Source organism: Anopheles maculipalpis, chromosome 3RL, assembly GCF_943734695.1.
Source record: "Anopheles maculipalpis chromosome 3RL, idAnoMacuDA_375_x, whole genome shotgun sequence".
Taxonomy (NCBI): domain Eukaryota; kingdom Metazoa; phylum Arthropoda; class Insecta; order Diptera; family Culicidae; genus Anopheles; species Anopheles maculipalpis.
In genome coordinates this window covers 8,712,958-8,728,253 of record NC_064872.1, presented here as the reverse complement: position 1 = coordinate 8,728,253, position 15,296 = coordinate 8,712,958, and the positions used below count along the sequence as shown (strand labels likewise).

Genomic DNA, 15,296 nt, shown 5'->3' with positions numbered 1-15,296 from the left:
AATCGTCTGTTTATGTGTGTGTTTTTGTTGGTTTCGTTTCATGATGTGTTTTGGTAATGTTTTGCAATACAGTTTTGATTTCATGAAGTGCACAGATCGCACTACTTTTTTTTCTAATTCTTTTCCTTTCATAATTTTTTGCTTTCATGTTTTATTCAAAACCTTTTTTTTAAATAAAATCTCTTTTTCGTTCGTTTTCTTAACTCCACACCTTCGCTTGACTTCATTGTTTCTGTCTTCGAAATTTCAACTCTATTTTAAGTTTACGAATTCTAGCTAAATATCAATCGCGTCGCATGTATGAAGCAGTTAACAATTTTGAAAACACTCTTATTACCAGCGCAAGCTTCCAACGTTTTGCAAAAGTGAGAAACGAGAGTGCTGTTTTTAACAATAACCAAGAGGTCTAACGATGTACATGTGACAGGAAATAAAGGAAGGACGCTAGAAAACGAAAACAAAGCGTGCACATTCCAGTGACAGCAACATGACAATTGAGTATTTTCGTGTGCTCGTGTCACTGGCTGTAGTAGTCGACGCTTGACTATAAACACTCTAACACACACTCACCTGTCTTAGTAAACTTTTTTGTTTTGATTTTATCAGATTCGTCCAATGCTAGTTCTATGTATTTGGTTGTCCCTAATTAAAACCTCAACTTCAGGTTTACCCCCGCCAAGGACTAGGTTGTCGGTTTTGGCTATCATTGGTAGAGAGCATGAGGCCACAGCAAGCCATTTGACAGCACACTACCATCGAAAAGAAACCGGTAATGTTGCACCAAGCTACTACTAATACTAACTCTGGGTAACACAGTTATCATTTCGCGTTCAGTTGTTTTGCTACCCGTGCCGACCGCGATTCCGTTCTGTACCTATTCAAATCACAATTAGATGCGACCAAAACGCAGATGTAGATCGTTGGAAGTATACAGCTACTGTTAGTGTCAGTGGTAGTAATATGTGTAGCACACAGCTAGTAGTTAGTGGTAGTAGCCATAGTAACTAGCTACCCCGCTGTTTATAGCTAGTGTATCTATCGACCCTAAACGTTTCGACATAAAATAAGATTGTTTTTTTTTTGTTTCGTTACCATTTTTTGTTGTTGTTGTTGTTGCGCTTTTTTGTGCTCGAAATTGACATTCTGATTATCGATCGTTACAGCATACTTCTACTAATTTCCCTTTCTTCCAGCACCTGTTTGAGATTGAGTTTTTTGTTTTGTTTTGTTTTGTTTGCTCTGCTCGTGCTGCATAAAGATTGCTTTAATCCCATTTTCCAATAGCAGCACACTCATACGCATATAATTCGCACACGCACACACATACATATATACACGCACGAACATTAAACCTAGCTCAGTTTAAAACAGATTTGGTCTTTCACAGTTCAACTCCGAAGGCAACATAGAATATAGTGTATAGTACACCGAGTTATTTGCATGTTTTGTTTCTTTTGTTCGTTTTGTATTTCCTACATTAGTGGCTAGAGACTCTGGCGTGACGCTCTTCCGAGGTGTAGTGTGTGTGTGTGTGTGTGTGGGTCTGAGTATGTAAGAGAGTGTGATGAGTTGTAAAAAACTTATCTTTAGTCTTTTCCTAATGATTGATGTTGATTGATTGATTGGTTTTGGTTGATTGTTTAGTTTTTGTTTTCTTGTTTGTTATGTTTCGTTTTGTTTTGTTTAGTTCTAGATTTTTATTGTTTTTTAAATGTTGTTTTACATAATTTTTTCATACTTTCTCTTTAGCTTTATTCGTTTCTTCAATTTATTTGATTTTTTAAATCTTTTTTCTTTTTTACTCACCTTTTCTAACTATTTTTACGATCTCTTCCATACGTTACAAGAGCACACGTTTTTTATTTTTATTTGTATTCAATTTGGATGTTTAATATAAATATTTAGAGTTTGTTTTAGGTATGCAAATATTTGCAAAAAATATGTAAAAGAAAGGAAAAAACCCCGGAAAATATTAAATAAAAAGTACATCGAATGCTCAATAAAAAGGGGGAAAACACATTTAATTGTTCCTCCAAACCGCTGAAATTCAACACATGCAGCACGCATTATCCGCGAAGTGCTTCACTTGATGTTGAAGTAATCGAAAAATAATGTTCGTCCTTGATGTCTTCAAAAGGTACGCATGTTTTACCTTCCACCAAAGTCTAACCCAGACTTACCACGAACATAATGGTGCAGGGTGTTAAAAACCATAAGCACAATTTAATTTTCAATTACCCGCTGTCCGGAAATGATGATTTACCACCACGCTATCAACAGTTACACGAAAATAGTGATTAACTTGCCTTTTGCACACGAGAAAGAGAATTTCGAAGGAGAAAAGAAAATGGAAATGACACACCAAAGCGGGTTCGGTACGTCTGCAAAGGAAATGCATGGGCAAGCACGAATGATACTGAGCGAAGGTCTCTTTACAATTTTTGAATCCGTTCCACACACATCACCTGTATGCTCTATGCTGTGCACGTTTTGCCTGTTGCTCGGAGTTTTTGTTTCTGACCCACTCTTTTTGAAATCTTATTTTCGATCACATGCTTTCTGTGATTGTGTTGCACCGTGTTCCCATTCACAGTTCGCTCGTTGCAAGCTACATTTCCGGCACGCTGAAAGACAGTCGTTCTGTAACATCTTTTCAGCCCCGGCAAGACGGGGCCAGATTTCCGGGACCTGCTCGCCTACCTGCCGGGCTGCCGAGTGGAATGGAACGAACTCATGAATATTTAAATTGCGTCAAGCTTTCTGATGAGCTTCGGTTTACGTGTAACTTTCTTTTGACTCGACTTGGTCTTGGTGATTTTTTTTTTGGGTTGAAGTTTTCAATTCCTGGTCTCAAATCCGGGTCACCGTTTTCATTTCACAATTTTGGTTAAACATTTACGGGGCGCTTCTTTTTTTTTTTGTTCGCTCCTTTTACACCTCAGGCTGAGGCTGAGCACCAATTTGGTGTAAAAATTTGTGCTATTTTGTGTTGAAGGCAAACAGAATCGCGATAAAACGGATGCGACAAGCCAAACCGCTACTAGCCGGTGTCACAAAACCGCTCCCGGTAAGGGTAAATGAGCAGTAAAATAAGTGCTTATGGGTGGGAAATTGATCGTCTAACGATGGCTTTTTTGGGACCAAAAGGAGAAAAGAAAAAGGAAAGAAACCACATTACGGGATTTTTTTTTCAATTCTGCATAATTTTCCGCCATTTTACCGTTCTCGCGTGTCTAAAGAAACAGCTGTACAATGTAGTGCGACACAAAGACTTGCTTTTTAAGGGTGACATTTTCGTCATCGGCACAAACCCCTTTTGGCAAGAGTTTTTGTTTGTGGTCTCACAGATAAACAATTACTGTTGCCTATTTCTACTGCCCCATTTTCACATTCTGGATAGAAGAAAGAAGGTTGTTGCGTCTTGTAGATGTATGTAGGTCTGTGACCTGTAGTTTTTGTTTCTCACTATTGATATCTACATACAGGTTAGCGCTCTAGCTGCATTTCTAGTAGAATAAAACACTACTCAAGTTGAAAGGTGGTTTGTGTATAATAGTAACAGGTTTATGTGTAAGTGTTTTGAAGGTAGGTGAGCGTTTTGGGATCGAAATTATCATACTGTTCGTTCCGGGGTTCGTTCGATCCTAATCCCGAGAAACAGAACACTTCTTCAATAGGCACATGTTTGCAAACATTCGATCCCACCGCGACAGTTGTGTGATTATTAATTTCGACATTACTTTATTGCTTTGGCGCTATAGAAAATGGAATCCCTTAGTGAATTGTGGAAAGGGAAGAAAACCCAAAAAAAAACTGCATTTGACACATAACCTCAGTTTAGGCAGCTTGTTCGTCACTTCGCTATCCGTCAAGCCGGGAACACTTAAACTGTTCAAATCGTTCATGCTTCAAAAATTAAATGGTTTTTTGTTGGGAGGAATGTCCTGCCAAACCGTGTCCCTTTGATGCTTACGGGGGACGGGATATTGTCACGAGAGAGTCAATTGCGTGGTTTCATTTCCGACTGGTTCCTAAATATATCGTTCCGATTTTTGGTCCATTAGAGATTGAAGATGTTTGTGTGTTGTGTAGTTGTGTGAGTGAAGTAGAATATGAGAGAGGATTGGTAGTATATAGCCTACCCTTAAGTATGACCGAACATGATTGTGACCCTATCTGTCAATATGTCAATGTCTCTACTATCTACAGAGTATATCAGGTGTTGGACCTTGAAAGTAACAGCAGCTATGACAGTTGGTTCATGACGCACTATTTAAGTCAACCTCCACTAACATCAACAACAAATCAACCGATCAATAACAGGGTAACACCACTACCTGCTACATCTTTGCAGCGCAATTTAACATTAGTTCCTGCTGGGAAGATATTCCCAACAAATACCCCAATTTCTTTAATAGCTCGTAGGTATGGTAAGAGCAGTAGTAGCTTCCAGTTACAGAAGACTGATGACATGTAGAACAGCGAAGGGAGCTTGGAGTATCTTCTGGACGGATTGACAGATCGATCGGTGTGAGGTGAGAAACAGCGAAGGTACAGAGGTGTGGCCCGTGACTAGAAGAGCGTCTCCTTGGACCACTTTCTCGAGGGTCCCGGAATGCAGGGATCGTTCGCCGACAGAGGTGGTGCGGACGAGGATGGATCCTCATCCTCGTCGATCGCCAGTATCGGTAGTTCCAGAATCACAGAAGGACTTTTAATGGTGGTGTTGTTGTTGTTGTTGTTGCTGCTGCTACTGCTACTGTTCTTAATGATAACATTCACCTCAACGCAATGCTGTTGCCGCGTCACGCCAGAACTCCCGGGTCGTGTGCTGGGGCCGGGTTCGCTACGTCTACTACTACTACTGCTACCGCACGGTCGATCGTCATCCGGCAGGTGCACCGTTACGGTTGGTGGCACCGTTGTTGCTGTTGTGGTCGTTGTTGATGGTGTCCTCGTCTGCAGCATCGTTCGCTTTCGGTCCGTCTCGAGCGGTACCTTCGGTATGGCGCCGAGCGGTGATTGCCTTGGTTGATTGCTGCCACTGTCATTTGGTTGCTGTCTTTCGATGATTGCTTTCGTTTCGATGCGTTTCCCCACGCCCGGTCCACTCCGTTCGCTTGACCTCGAGCCCGCACTGGCCTTCGTGCCGGAGCGGTGGCTAATTGAAAGACTACTTAAATAACTAGTATCGGTTGTCGGCACCTGATGCATTTGATGCTGCTGCCGATCATTGAGCTCGTGCTCGAGTTCGTACACGGACAAAGGCTCCGTTCCACCATGCGGTCGTACATCGTCCCGTGGCAATAGTGTTCCATCGTCCTCATCCTCATCGTCACCCTGTGCTAGTGTTGACTGTCGACGGTAAAGCGAACCGCGGCTAGGACCCACTCGCTGTATTCGCTGCTGCTGGTGCGATTCCTCATCGTCTTCGTATGGCATCGTTAGGCTCAGCTCGTCACTATCCGTGCTGAACTGTTGCAGATCTTCATCCGTATCCGCCCCACTATCCTCCCCAAATACGGAATCTGAACCACAACTCTTTGGCTCCGTATCCTGACAGTCGATCGAGGACATCTTGAAGGAACTGAGCGAAGCTAACGGAGCACGACGTACAGCGCCACTGCTACCGCTTGCGTGATTAATATTTGCGCTATTACTACTGGTATTGGTGTGAACGGTGGCGTTCCGAGTTTCGGCCACATTCACCGTTCTCGGCTGGTGCAGTACACTTCCGTTCGCTAAACTAATTTCATCCGATCGTCCGTTACCGTAGTGGCGAGTTGACGCTGTACTAGATGCTTGCTGTCGCTGACGGTACCCGAAGCCGTCCTCTAGCGTACTACCGATCGGATACTCCGAAATGCAGTCGATCGAACTGTCATCATACAGTGGGGCGGAGATTACTCGTGGCCCTCCACCCGATGTTGATGGTTGCGGAGTAAGCAGCTGGTTCGTCCTGCTGCCCCGGCTGGTCGATGGGCGTTCCGAATCCGTGCCGTGGATTCGGTGCGCAATGCGTTCGCTGGGACATGGCGACGACTTCGGCGTCGCTTCGATGATGTTGATGCCGGGATAGAACGGTTCCCAGTCGGTCGTGTCATCGCGGCTCTGCTGCCTCGACGGCGAACGCGATATCGGTGGTAAGGAGGAAAGGCCGAGCGTGATGGCGGAGCATCTTCGCTCGAGGAAGGAACTCTCCGTACTGCAGCACGTCATCGCACTGCTGCGGCGAGATTCGTTGCACTGCAAAGTAAAACAGAAACATTTTTGGGTGATCAAAATGGGGCGCACTTTAAACTTATATCAACTGCACAGAGCAAAAGGGTACCTTATTCGGCACAGAAAGATAATTGCTCGGATATCCAATCTCGGCGGTCGTGGTAAACTGGTCAAACTCATCGTCCGCCTCCTCGCCGTCACTCTCGAGCACATAATCGTCCTGTCCGAAGCTGCCACCCATATTGTAGGCACTGAGTACCCGCGAGGACACCGAAACACTGTTCCGGTGTCCCCGCGTACTGCTGTACGAGAAGCGTCGCGAAGGATTTAGCAAGCTGCTGTAACCGCCACTGATTGAGGACATACGGCGGCCACGGCTTAGCATCGGCGGTGCACTAATGTTACCGAGCGATAGTAAACGATCGCGCTGTAGCCCTGGATAGTTGATGTTTAGCTCTTCCTGTAGTAACGAGAATGCGGTCGCCTCTATCGCTTCCTGTAGCTCACGCTCTTCCTCCTCCTGTATGACGGCGGCCGCGACGGCCGCTATCGTTGGATCCTGGTGAAGGAAAGGTATCCAGTTAATTATTAAACTCCACTTTTACCGAACGGGAAACTTTTACGAAAACATTTGCTAAACAACTGCATCATAGTTTAAGCTGCTGCCGGTGCATTCGAGCGAAAACTTTGCCTAGCAAACACAACCAACACTGCTGGAAGAATCAACATGTAGCGCAAAAACAATATGCTAATTGATGTTGCTCGTCGACCTGCTGCTTGCTTGTTCCCGTTTGCTGTGCTTGATTCTGTTTGCTTTACTGCTCATTCTTCTTAAGTCCACCCTCGGTTCCATCAGGAAAGAAATGTTTTACCGGTTATGCAAAATTCAATTGTTTGTTTCACAAGTTTTGCTTTGCTTTTTGGATTTGTTTGGAAAAAAAACAATGAGGTTTGGTTTAGTGAATATTTTAAAGCAAGTTTTCGGGAATTGGAGAATTGCGAAAAAATCGTTTAAAAAATTTCTTCTATTCTTCACAAGTCAACAAAATTTTTATAAATCATAGAATTGTTTAATTACTAGAGAATAGTTGTAAACGGGGCTTTCCATTTTAAAATGTGTTCAACATGATAACTAACGACTTAAAATCATGAAAAGAAAAGAAGCAGCTCCAAAATACCTAAAATGGCACGTGTGTTAAAGGACCGTACCTTGAGTGCTTTGGCCGTTGACCGCGTGCGGCTCTTGTAGATGACGAGAAACACCATTAGGCCGAAGAAACCGCCGAGCGTGGCCGCTATCCGGACGCCGGTCATCACGTCGTACGTAGCGTAAAACTCCATCCTGAGCCGTTCCCGTTCCCGGTCGACCTGCGTTTGGTTGCTGGAGAGACGAAATGACGGTAACAGGGTGGCTTGGGTGGGTTGGATAGGCTCGGTTACCGGGGGTCCGGTCTTGTCGGGTTCGGTGCTACTGCTGCCGTTGCGGCTGGCAGCAAGCGTAACGGGGCTGCTGGTTTGCGACGTAGAACTACTACCGCAAGAAAGGACCCACCGATGTACCCAGTATTGTAAAGGGTGACCGCAACGTATTAAACGTTGGTGTTGGGTTTTTTGAAGGATTATGGGAAGGTTTTTTTTACGACATTGTTGTTGAGATAGGGATAGTTAGGAGGTGAGGGTTTTACACAGGTTTTACACAACAACGAACATGACACGAGAAGGAAGATAGAGGGCGAGTTGTTTCAGTTGAAAAGGATTTTAGATTTAGAGAGACAGAGAGATAGAGAGAAAGAGAGAGAGAGAGAGGAAAGAGAGAGAAAGAAAGAGAGATAGAAAGACATGTAGACCCAATGACAGTCGGATAGCATGGCGAACAGATGGTAGAGTCCTGTAAGGGTCAGTACTCAGTACAACGATGAGCCCGATGAGCATTTTTTGTGTGTTTCATCTTTTTGATCATATATTTGCATGATTTTTTGAAATTGAAAGCAGTTAAGGCGTGCGCGTATAAAGCATGCAGTTGGGTACGGATGTGTGCATGTGCCGTAATAAGTAAAAATGTCCTTTCGGGATAAATATAGCCTGCACCGTATCTTCACGCTGAAGGATGAATCTCCATGCTTCAGTCACAGTTCGGGATGGCCATGACATGATGCCGCCCATCGGCCATCTTGTCGCAAAAGATTAACATTGTCATTCCGGGTGCGCACGGTTTGTACACGGTTCCTCGTTTAATGCTTGTCCATCCCTATCATGCTCCATCCACTCAAAACGAGTGGTTGAAGGTGATGGTTAGGGAGATAAAAATGTGAATCATACCCTTGTTTTCGCTTGGACATAAAGATCCCCAACAAACAGCTCAGAGATACCCGAGGATTGCCGGGATGTCGGTTGATTCTTTCAGCAAAACCGACAGCGCTTCACATTTTGTTTTTTTTTTTTTCTTTGTCTATTCGTTCCTCTCCCAAAGCACAACTCAACGTTGTCACCGTCGTTGATGGTGATCGGTGAGAAACAGGAGAAATCCTCACATTTTTTTGGCAAGCAGGATGCTGAGAAGCACGGAGGATTAAAGTGGAAAGATTTATGGGACAGTAAATGGCAGGTGAAGGCACAGTGGTGGCAATGGAGGTAAATACCATCACTTGGTGCTGCTGCCATCAGGACCCGGTTCAAGTCAGTAAAAAAAAAAATCTCCCCAGAAACAGAAGAGGAGCCAAGCCAACACGGCCTATTATGGTAATGGGGTATTCGTGGATATATTTTGGAATTTTTATTTTCAAGCTTTCCCATTGCCAGAGCCGGTAGGAAAAATTATGATTGTAATGCCTAATTTATTGACCCCAGACGTTTACGGTCGCAATATACTTTATTGACCATTGGGGTGGAAAGAATTGTGTTTTGTTGTTGCTGTTGGTGGTAAAGTATATTAAACTCGATGCTTTGTAAGCGGTGCAATTCGCCCAAGTCTTCGTCAAGCTGGTCTAGCCGGTGAAGTGATTGAGCGGCACGGTAGGCCAAGTTTTATGGGTTGTTAAGGAAAATTAAAAGTTTCTTAAAATGGCGTAAACAAATCATGTTTCCTCATTGAACATAATTCTTTTTTCTTATCGCAGAATAAGGGGCTGAATAGCAAACATATTTACCTCAAGAAGCTATATAATGGTTTGGGTTTTGTTTGGTAACATGCATCACCCTCTTGATTAATTTAACTAACTACCAGGCGTTTGTAGCATCAAATTATTTTAAAACACCGGCGTTTCCATCACCCATCATATGTGCAACATGAAATACTAGGCGTCTCCATCGGTTTTAAATATTCATAGCAAAAAAATTAAAATAAAAATAAATTGTACACGCTTCACGCTGCGTAAACAGTTACATACGTCCTATTCGATCTGTTTGTGCGTCTAATGGAATGGAATGAACCGTGTAAGCCATGGCCCTAACCCGTCAAACCCAAATGCAATGAACGAAATATGCAATGACCTTCACACCGTGGTACGATGCTGATGCGCAAGGTTGCACTAATGAGATCGGCACCGTGGTATCGTGCTGGATCAGGTGAAATGAACCAATCGACCTCAGCCGGGGTCAGTGGGTTCAGCTCGCCACCACGAACAACATGATAATCCTATCCCGCGCACACCGCAAACACACCGACTGTACACCGGAATGGAATGAAGATTAAATTACTAACCATTCGTATCCGACATAGAGCAATGAGCTCTGCTGTTGCATAGCACTCGACCTCACCCACCGCTTCTGTGGCCGTTAATTTGTTCACCAAGGTCGGTGTCGATGGTGAGAACAAACGAAAATTGTAAACCTCGTGTTAGTGCTGGATGGATCGGGTCGATTTTCGTGCTGCTGCGATGCACTGGGAAAGGATGCACTAGTGCAACAGGCAAATACACGGTAAGGATAGTAGTGCAACGTAATTAAAACCACACGAATAGATCCATAATTGATGGTAGATAAAGCGATAAGTAGGGAACATTCCAAGCATTCTAGAGTTTTCTGAAAAAATCCTCCATTGGAGCAGTGTTTTTTTTTCTATGATAAAAGTATTGATTTCAAAAATGGTGGTTTCATGTGTCGTTTGTGAAAAAAGGATAAAGAGAAAGAAGGTGATAGTTACATGCAGATTTGGTAGTAAAAGAAAGCTAATAGTAAGGATGCATCATGGAATTCAAGCAGTAAAATTGAACGACAGGATTATCATGCTAGGATAGAATCGAGGACCAAATGGGTGATACAACATAGTGAATTGAAAAAGGAAACCTTAAAATACCTAAACTTCGGTGTGATATTGCTGTTGGGTGTGGCCGCTGTAGACGAATGCAGGAACAGATCGTTCACACCGGACCCTGGCTCGACTGGTCCGCCCGGTGCTAGCGACGAGGAACCGAATGTCGGTGGACCCGACTGGAGTGTTGCGGTTCTTGGCGCCTGCAGCTGTGGACCGGCAGGAGTGGATGAAAAGGCGAGTGACGGAACCGGGTAGCTAGCACCGGCGAAGGAGTCCGCGTAAGCTGACACCGACGGTGAGGACGGTGATGAAGGCGTGTAGGAGGAGTAGGACAGGGACGAGGGATAGTACAAGTGCTCTTGCGGATGCACTTGCCGCTGATGGTGTTGTTGTTGCTGCTGCTGCTGCTGCTGCTCTTGTTGGTAGTGGTAGGGTAAGGTCGGCGACGACGGATCTGACGCAACTGACCGTCGCGCGGCTTTTCCCATTGCTATGGAAACATTCTCTGTGAGGATAGAAGAAGAGAAGAGAAGATAAACCAGGTCAGTACAGGCCACAAACAGGTAGAGAGGTACAAACAACTGGAGGATGTGGAGTTAATCAGTGAGAAGAATCGCCATAGGCAGCAAAAAACCAACACAAGTCAAATGTCAGTCAACACGTGGTTGGCTAGCGCTGGTCCCGAAGCGATGGTTTATGAGGATGACGTCATGGTGCTCGCGTGAGGTTGATGTTATGATTAAAAAGCATTCCCCGTTTGTAGCACACCGCCGGCTGTAGCTTTCCAAACGCGATGCGTTGGAGTTGCTGAAGGCCGAAGTCATAACAATTTTCCACCGTACCCTGGATGCTGGATACGTGTTGGTGGTTTGTTGATTAGCAGCAGTTGGTGGAATTCGTTGTTTTTTTTTGCTTTTCATCGTATTTTTATTTGTTCATTCTACCCCAAAACCCGTACTCCAAACTAGATCTGCTTGTTAGAATATTTTTTTCTTCTTCTTTTCAACTCTTCTCATTTGTGCTTCTTCTCCTATCACTGTTGCTCGAGTTTCTGGGGTCTTCAATCTATTTGGACAGTTGCAGCAGGATGTTGCGGTTTACCTCGTACTCGTACCAGGGATCGGACAGTTTGTGGTGAGTATTCCCGTGTCGGTGTGAAAACAGAGGGTTGAAACCAAATTGGTTCAAACGCACTCTACCCACCCCTCTTCCTCTCCTTCTATTTCCTCTCTCTCTTTCTCTACCTTTCACTGGTCGACCTCGCATCTATATCAACACAATCGATGTAAACAGAACGGACCGAACCGCCTTTTGTTTATATCGCTTCAAAACTATGTCTATTAACTTCGGTAGGAAATGAGCTTTGAAGTGATTTTTTTTCTCATTTGGAATAGATTTTAAGCATGTAAAAAAGACTTGTTTTCCTCAAGGTAGCTTGAAAGAAAATTGCCTTGTCCACAAAAACAAGTTTCATTTGTTATGAAAATAAGCATTTTTATTGGAGATTTTTACTCGCCACATCATAAGGATTGCGCATGAATTAATTTGTTAGTTTCAGTGAATGGAGGGTGAACTATTGATCAGCTTTAGTATTTTGTTATTTAGCTTTTGAAATTATGTTTTATACCCAACATTGTTGTACCAACACAAAATACGGAAAGCAGAGTTATTCAATCCACCGTGACAGAGCACCATCAACCTCGGTGGACTAATTATCAATTCGTAAAAGTGGAACCAATTAGTAGCAACGGCACTCAACAAATCAGCAGATAATTTATCCAGCCTCAGTTCGTCCTTGGGCTGCCTTTTCACACCCCCTAAAAACAGAACTCATTGTAAGTTTGCTTGATTTCCGTCGTACCAACAGCAACAAAACAAGGTCAACGTTGTTGTCCATTCGCTACTAAATATCCCTCCCCTATCTAGTTTGGACTAGTTTGCGAAGTGAAATCTGAAAGGGTGTACGAAACAACATTCCCCCATTGCAATTCTGGTAATACTAGCAGGGATAAGAGAGAATGCTAAAAAGAGAAGCATTCGTGTTTCTTTTGTCACCGCTCTGTTACTGTAAATGCTTCCCCAGTATGTCGCTAAATCACATTTTTGGGTCAAATGTTGGTAAAGGTTCATCTGGCACTGATTCGAACTGGTTCACTACCCGTAGGATACACACGCACAAGCATCACCGAATGTGTATGTTTCTGTGCTCGTAAATCACGGACTACGTTCATCGTTCAGCCATGTATCGTACGGAGAACTATATCGCTCTATGGTGAACGTTTGCACAAATAGGAGCACACCATCACTATGGCTAGACAGCTGGTAGTGCAGCTAGTTATCGTCCAGTTCAAAAAGTGACTCTATCCAGTTCCGGGCCCTGCTTTTGTTCTCGTTTTCGATGTCACGCTAAATTACGGACGTAGACGAGAGCAGCGAACGTGCTGCAACACTGCCACGGTACTGAGATGAAGTAGATATCCGATTTGGGTACGTTGAAGATGTGCTGCATAAGTGAGCCAGCTGACAGATCAAAGCGAGACAGAGAGAGAGAGAGAGAGAGAGAGAGAGAGAGAGAGAGACAGGGAAAGGCGAGCTAAGCACCTCTTATGCAGGTCTCTTGGGTGCCTGTTGATTTTTGCAAGTACACCCAATGTACAAATTACTGCAGCTCGTACCTTTTGCTTTATGCTTTTCCAACTCTGGGTAATTGTGCCGGAGGGTTTTATTGATTTATATGAATATTCATCAGCTCAAGGTAGGATGCGATGAGACTGCGGGTTTTTGCAAAGGGTGACACTGGCTTTCCCCCGATCTCTGTTCCTCGTACGCAACCTGTGGTTGCGTACTTGGTTTAAACATTATGCTACACACGGTTATTAATTTAATTGTTGGTCCCGTGTAGAAATACACACAAACCGCTGTCGGTACGGGTAACGTGTTGTTAGGCTCGTGCCGTACCTGCTGATGCCGCCTGGTGAATGGTGGTACGATAATACCAACGATCGGCACAAATTAAGGGATATCATTGGTCACGGAATAAGTCAATTAACTTCCCGGTTTTTAGCTGAGCTTTGATCGTGTGTGAATATAACATAAAAACACAAAAAAACCAACGGGAGGTTAAACCGGCGCCCTTAAATTGTTGCAAATTTGATAATGGCGATAAATATACATCGATAAACGTCGACCACACTGAATAATTCATTCGGTCTTTCCCTTTTTTGCCATTTTGCAGGGAAAATTCACTGCACAGTGCTTGAAAATGATGCAAAGGAAATTGATTGCATTAATTAACCCCGCTCCCCATGGCAAAACTAAAAGTAATCATAAAAAAAGGTTTTGAGATAATGTATAACGAAAATACGAAATGGCGTTTGGATGGATGATGTAAAGGTCAATTTCGATTGTGTTAAATTAATGTCATGGAAGTTTGGACAAGGGAGCGTAATTCAATAGCATCAAATGTTTCATTGTCATATAGATGTTGTTTATTGTCTCTCTTTCTCTCTCTCTTTCTCTCTTTTTTCTCTCTCTCACTCTTATGGTGCCATTCACAATTTGTTAACAAAAAGTTTGAACGAAACAAGATGTGAAAAGGAAAATTATTTATACAGTTTCTTGTTGCTTAATACTGTCTTTTTTTGTTTTCATAATAGTTATTTTTTAATCTACTATGAGGCTTTAAGAGTAAGTTAACTAGACATAACTAAAAAATTCAGTCAAGTACTAGGCGTCTCCATCAATACAAATCATATACGAGAAATATCCTCTTGCTTAAAATTACTGGAAATTCTATGTTGTTATCAATATGAAAATTTTTTGCATCTTTTTGTGCTTTGCCTATCTTTGTGGTATGAAAATATGTTTTCAAATTAATACTTAATTAGCTTGAGGTGATGGCGATTAGATTCTTATTCGTTTTTCTGTATTTGCATGCTTTTTTATTCCGTTACAATAATATAGCCTGGCCGCATTGCTATATTTACATGATACACAGCGAACAAAAATATTAGATGTCTAATTTCAAAATTTTTTTCGTGCTTATTTATATCATGTTATACCCTTTACAGGTATTGGATTGGATAATATTGCCTCAAGTCAAGTACTTTGCCCCTTCATCCATGAACATCATGCACAAGTAATGACCACTTATGATGCTTGAAATAACGTACAATGTTTTCTTGTTATGTAGATGGCCTTCATATTTCTGTCCCACACTTTCCTCGATGGTGTTAATAACAATTTGTTAGCCGAACGATCGAAAGAAAGTGCGATAAGAAAGAAAATCGCTCGTACTATTCGTCAAACTTGCCAAACGCAGTAGAGCAACAATAGAGCGTGCTGATTTAATTTCACGTTTCTCCACTGCGTACCAGCTTCTTCGTGAGTGGATTCGGTTCGGTGAAGTAGCTTGTGCAATAAATCACATCGGTTTGGATTGTGCCAATTGTAGCAATCACACATACTCAACAAATCCTGCAATCCATTCCTTTTGCTTGCTTACTTGGTGGCTGTGGAAAGTTTCTCCTTGCTGTGGTAAAATGGATTGAACTTCTTTCTCTCCTTGCAGGGTGTGTTGAATGTATGAAGATTTTCCACTTACTTTACGCTACCTTCTTACCGCATGACCACCGATGAGTTGGGAAGGTGGCAGGACCGAAAGTATGGACGAGAAAGAAAGCGTACCGAAGTGTACTACTCGGCAGATTGATCACAGGTTAGGATAAAGGTTTGTGCTCTGTTGCTGAACGAACGGTAGCGAATCTGTGCGATGTGAACGGATCCGAATTGCATTACTCGGGTGTGTGGTATGTGGAAACTG

General features: G+C 43.1%; 3 protein-coding genes across 3 annotated transcripts in view; 1 reads left to right on the top strand and 2 right to left on the bottom strand.

Annotated features, from left to right (window-relative positions):
* LOC126564457 (elongator complex protein 3) overlaps nt 1–15,296 on the top strand; it is a 244,733-nt gene that overhangs the window by 7,237 nt on the left and 222,200 nt on the right. The window lies entirely within an intron of this gene.
* LOC126565509 (thyrostimulin beta-5 subunit) overlaps nt 1–15,296 on the bottom strand; it is a 54,964-nt gene that overhangs the window by 10,501 nt on the left and 29,167 nt on the right. The window lies entirely within an intron of this gene.
* LOC126564054 (uncharacterized) overlaps nt 4,480–15,296 on the bottom strand; it is a 40,627-nt gene continuing 29,810 nt past the window's right edge. The window contains exons 2-5 of the mRNA XM_050220964.1: nt 10,517–10,979; nt 7,432–7,603; nt 6,332–6,781; nt 4,480–6,246 (exon numbers count right to left, since the gene is read on the bottom strand). Of these exons, the coding sequence (XP_050076921.1) occupies nt 4,573–6,246; nt 6,332–6,781; nt 7,432–7,603; nt 10,517–10,962 (2,742 nt within the window). The 5' untranslated portion in view covers nt 10,963–10,979 and the 3' untranslated portion in view covers nt 4,480–4,572. The remainder of the gene's footprint in view (nt 6,247–6,331; nt 6,782–7,431; nt 7,604–10,516; nt 10,980–15,296) is intronic.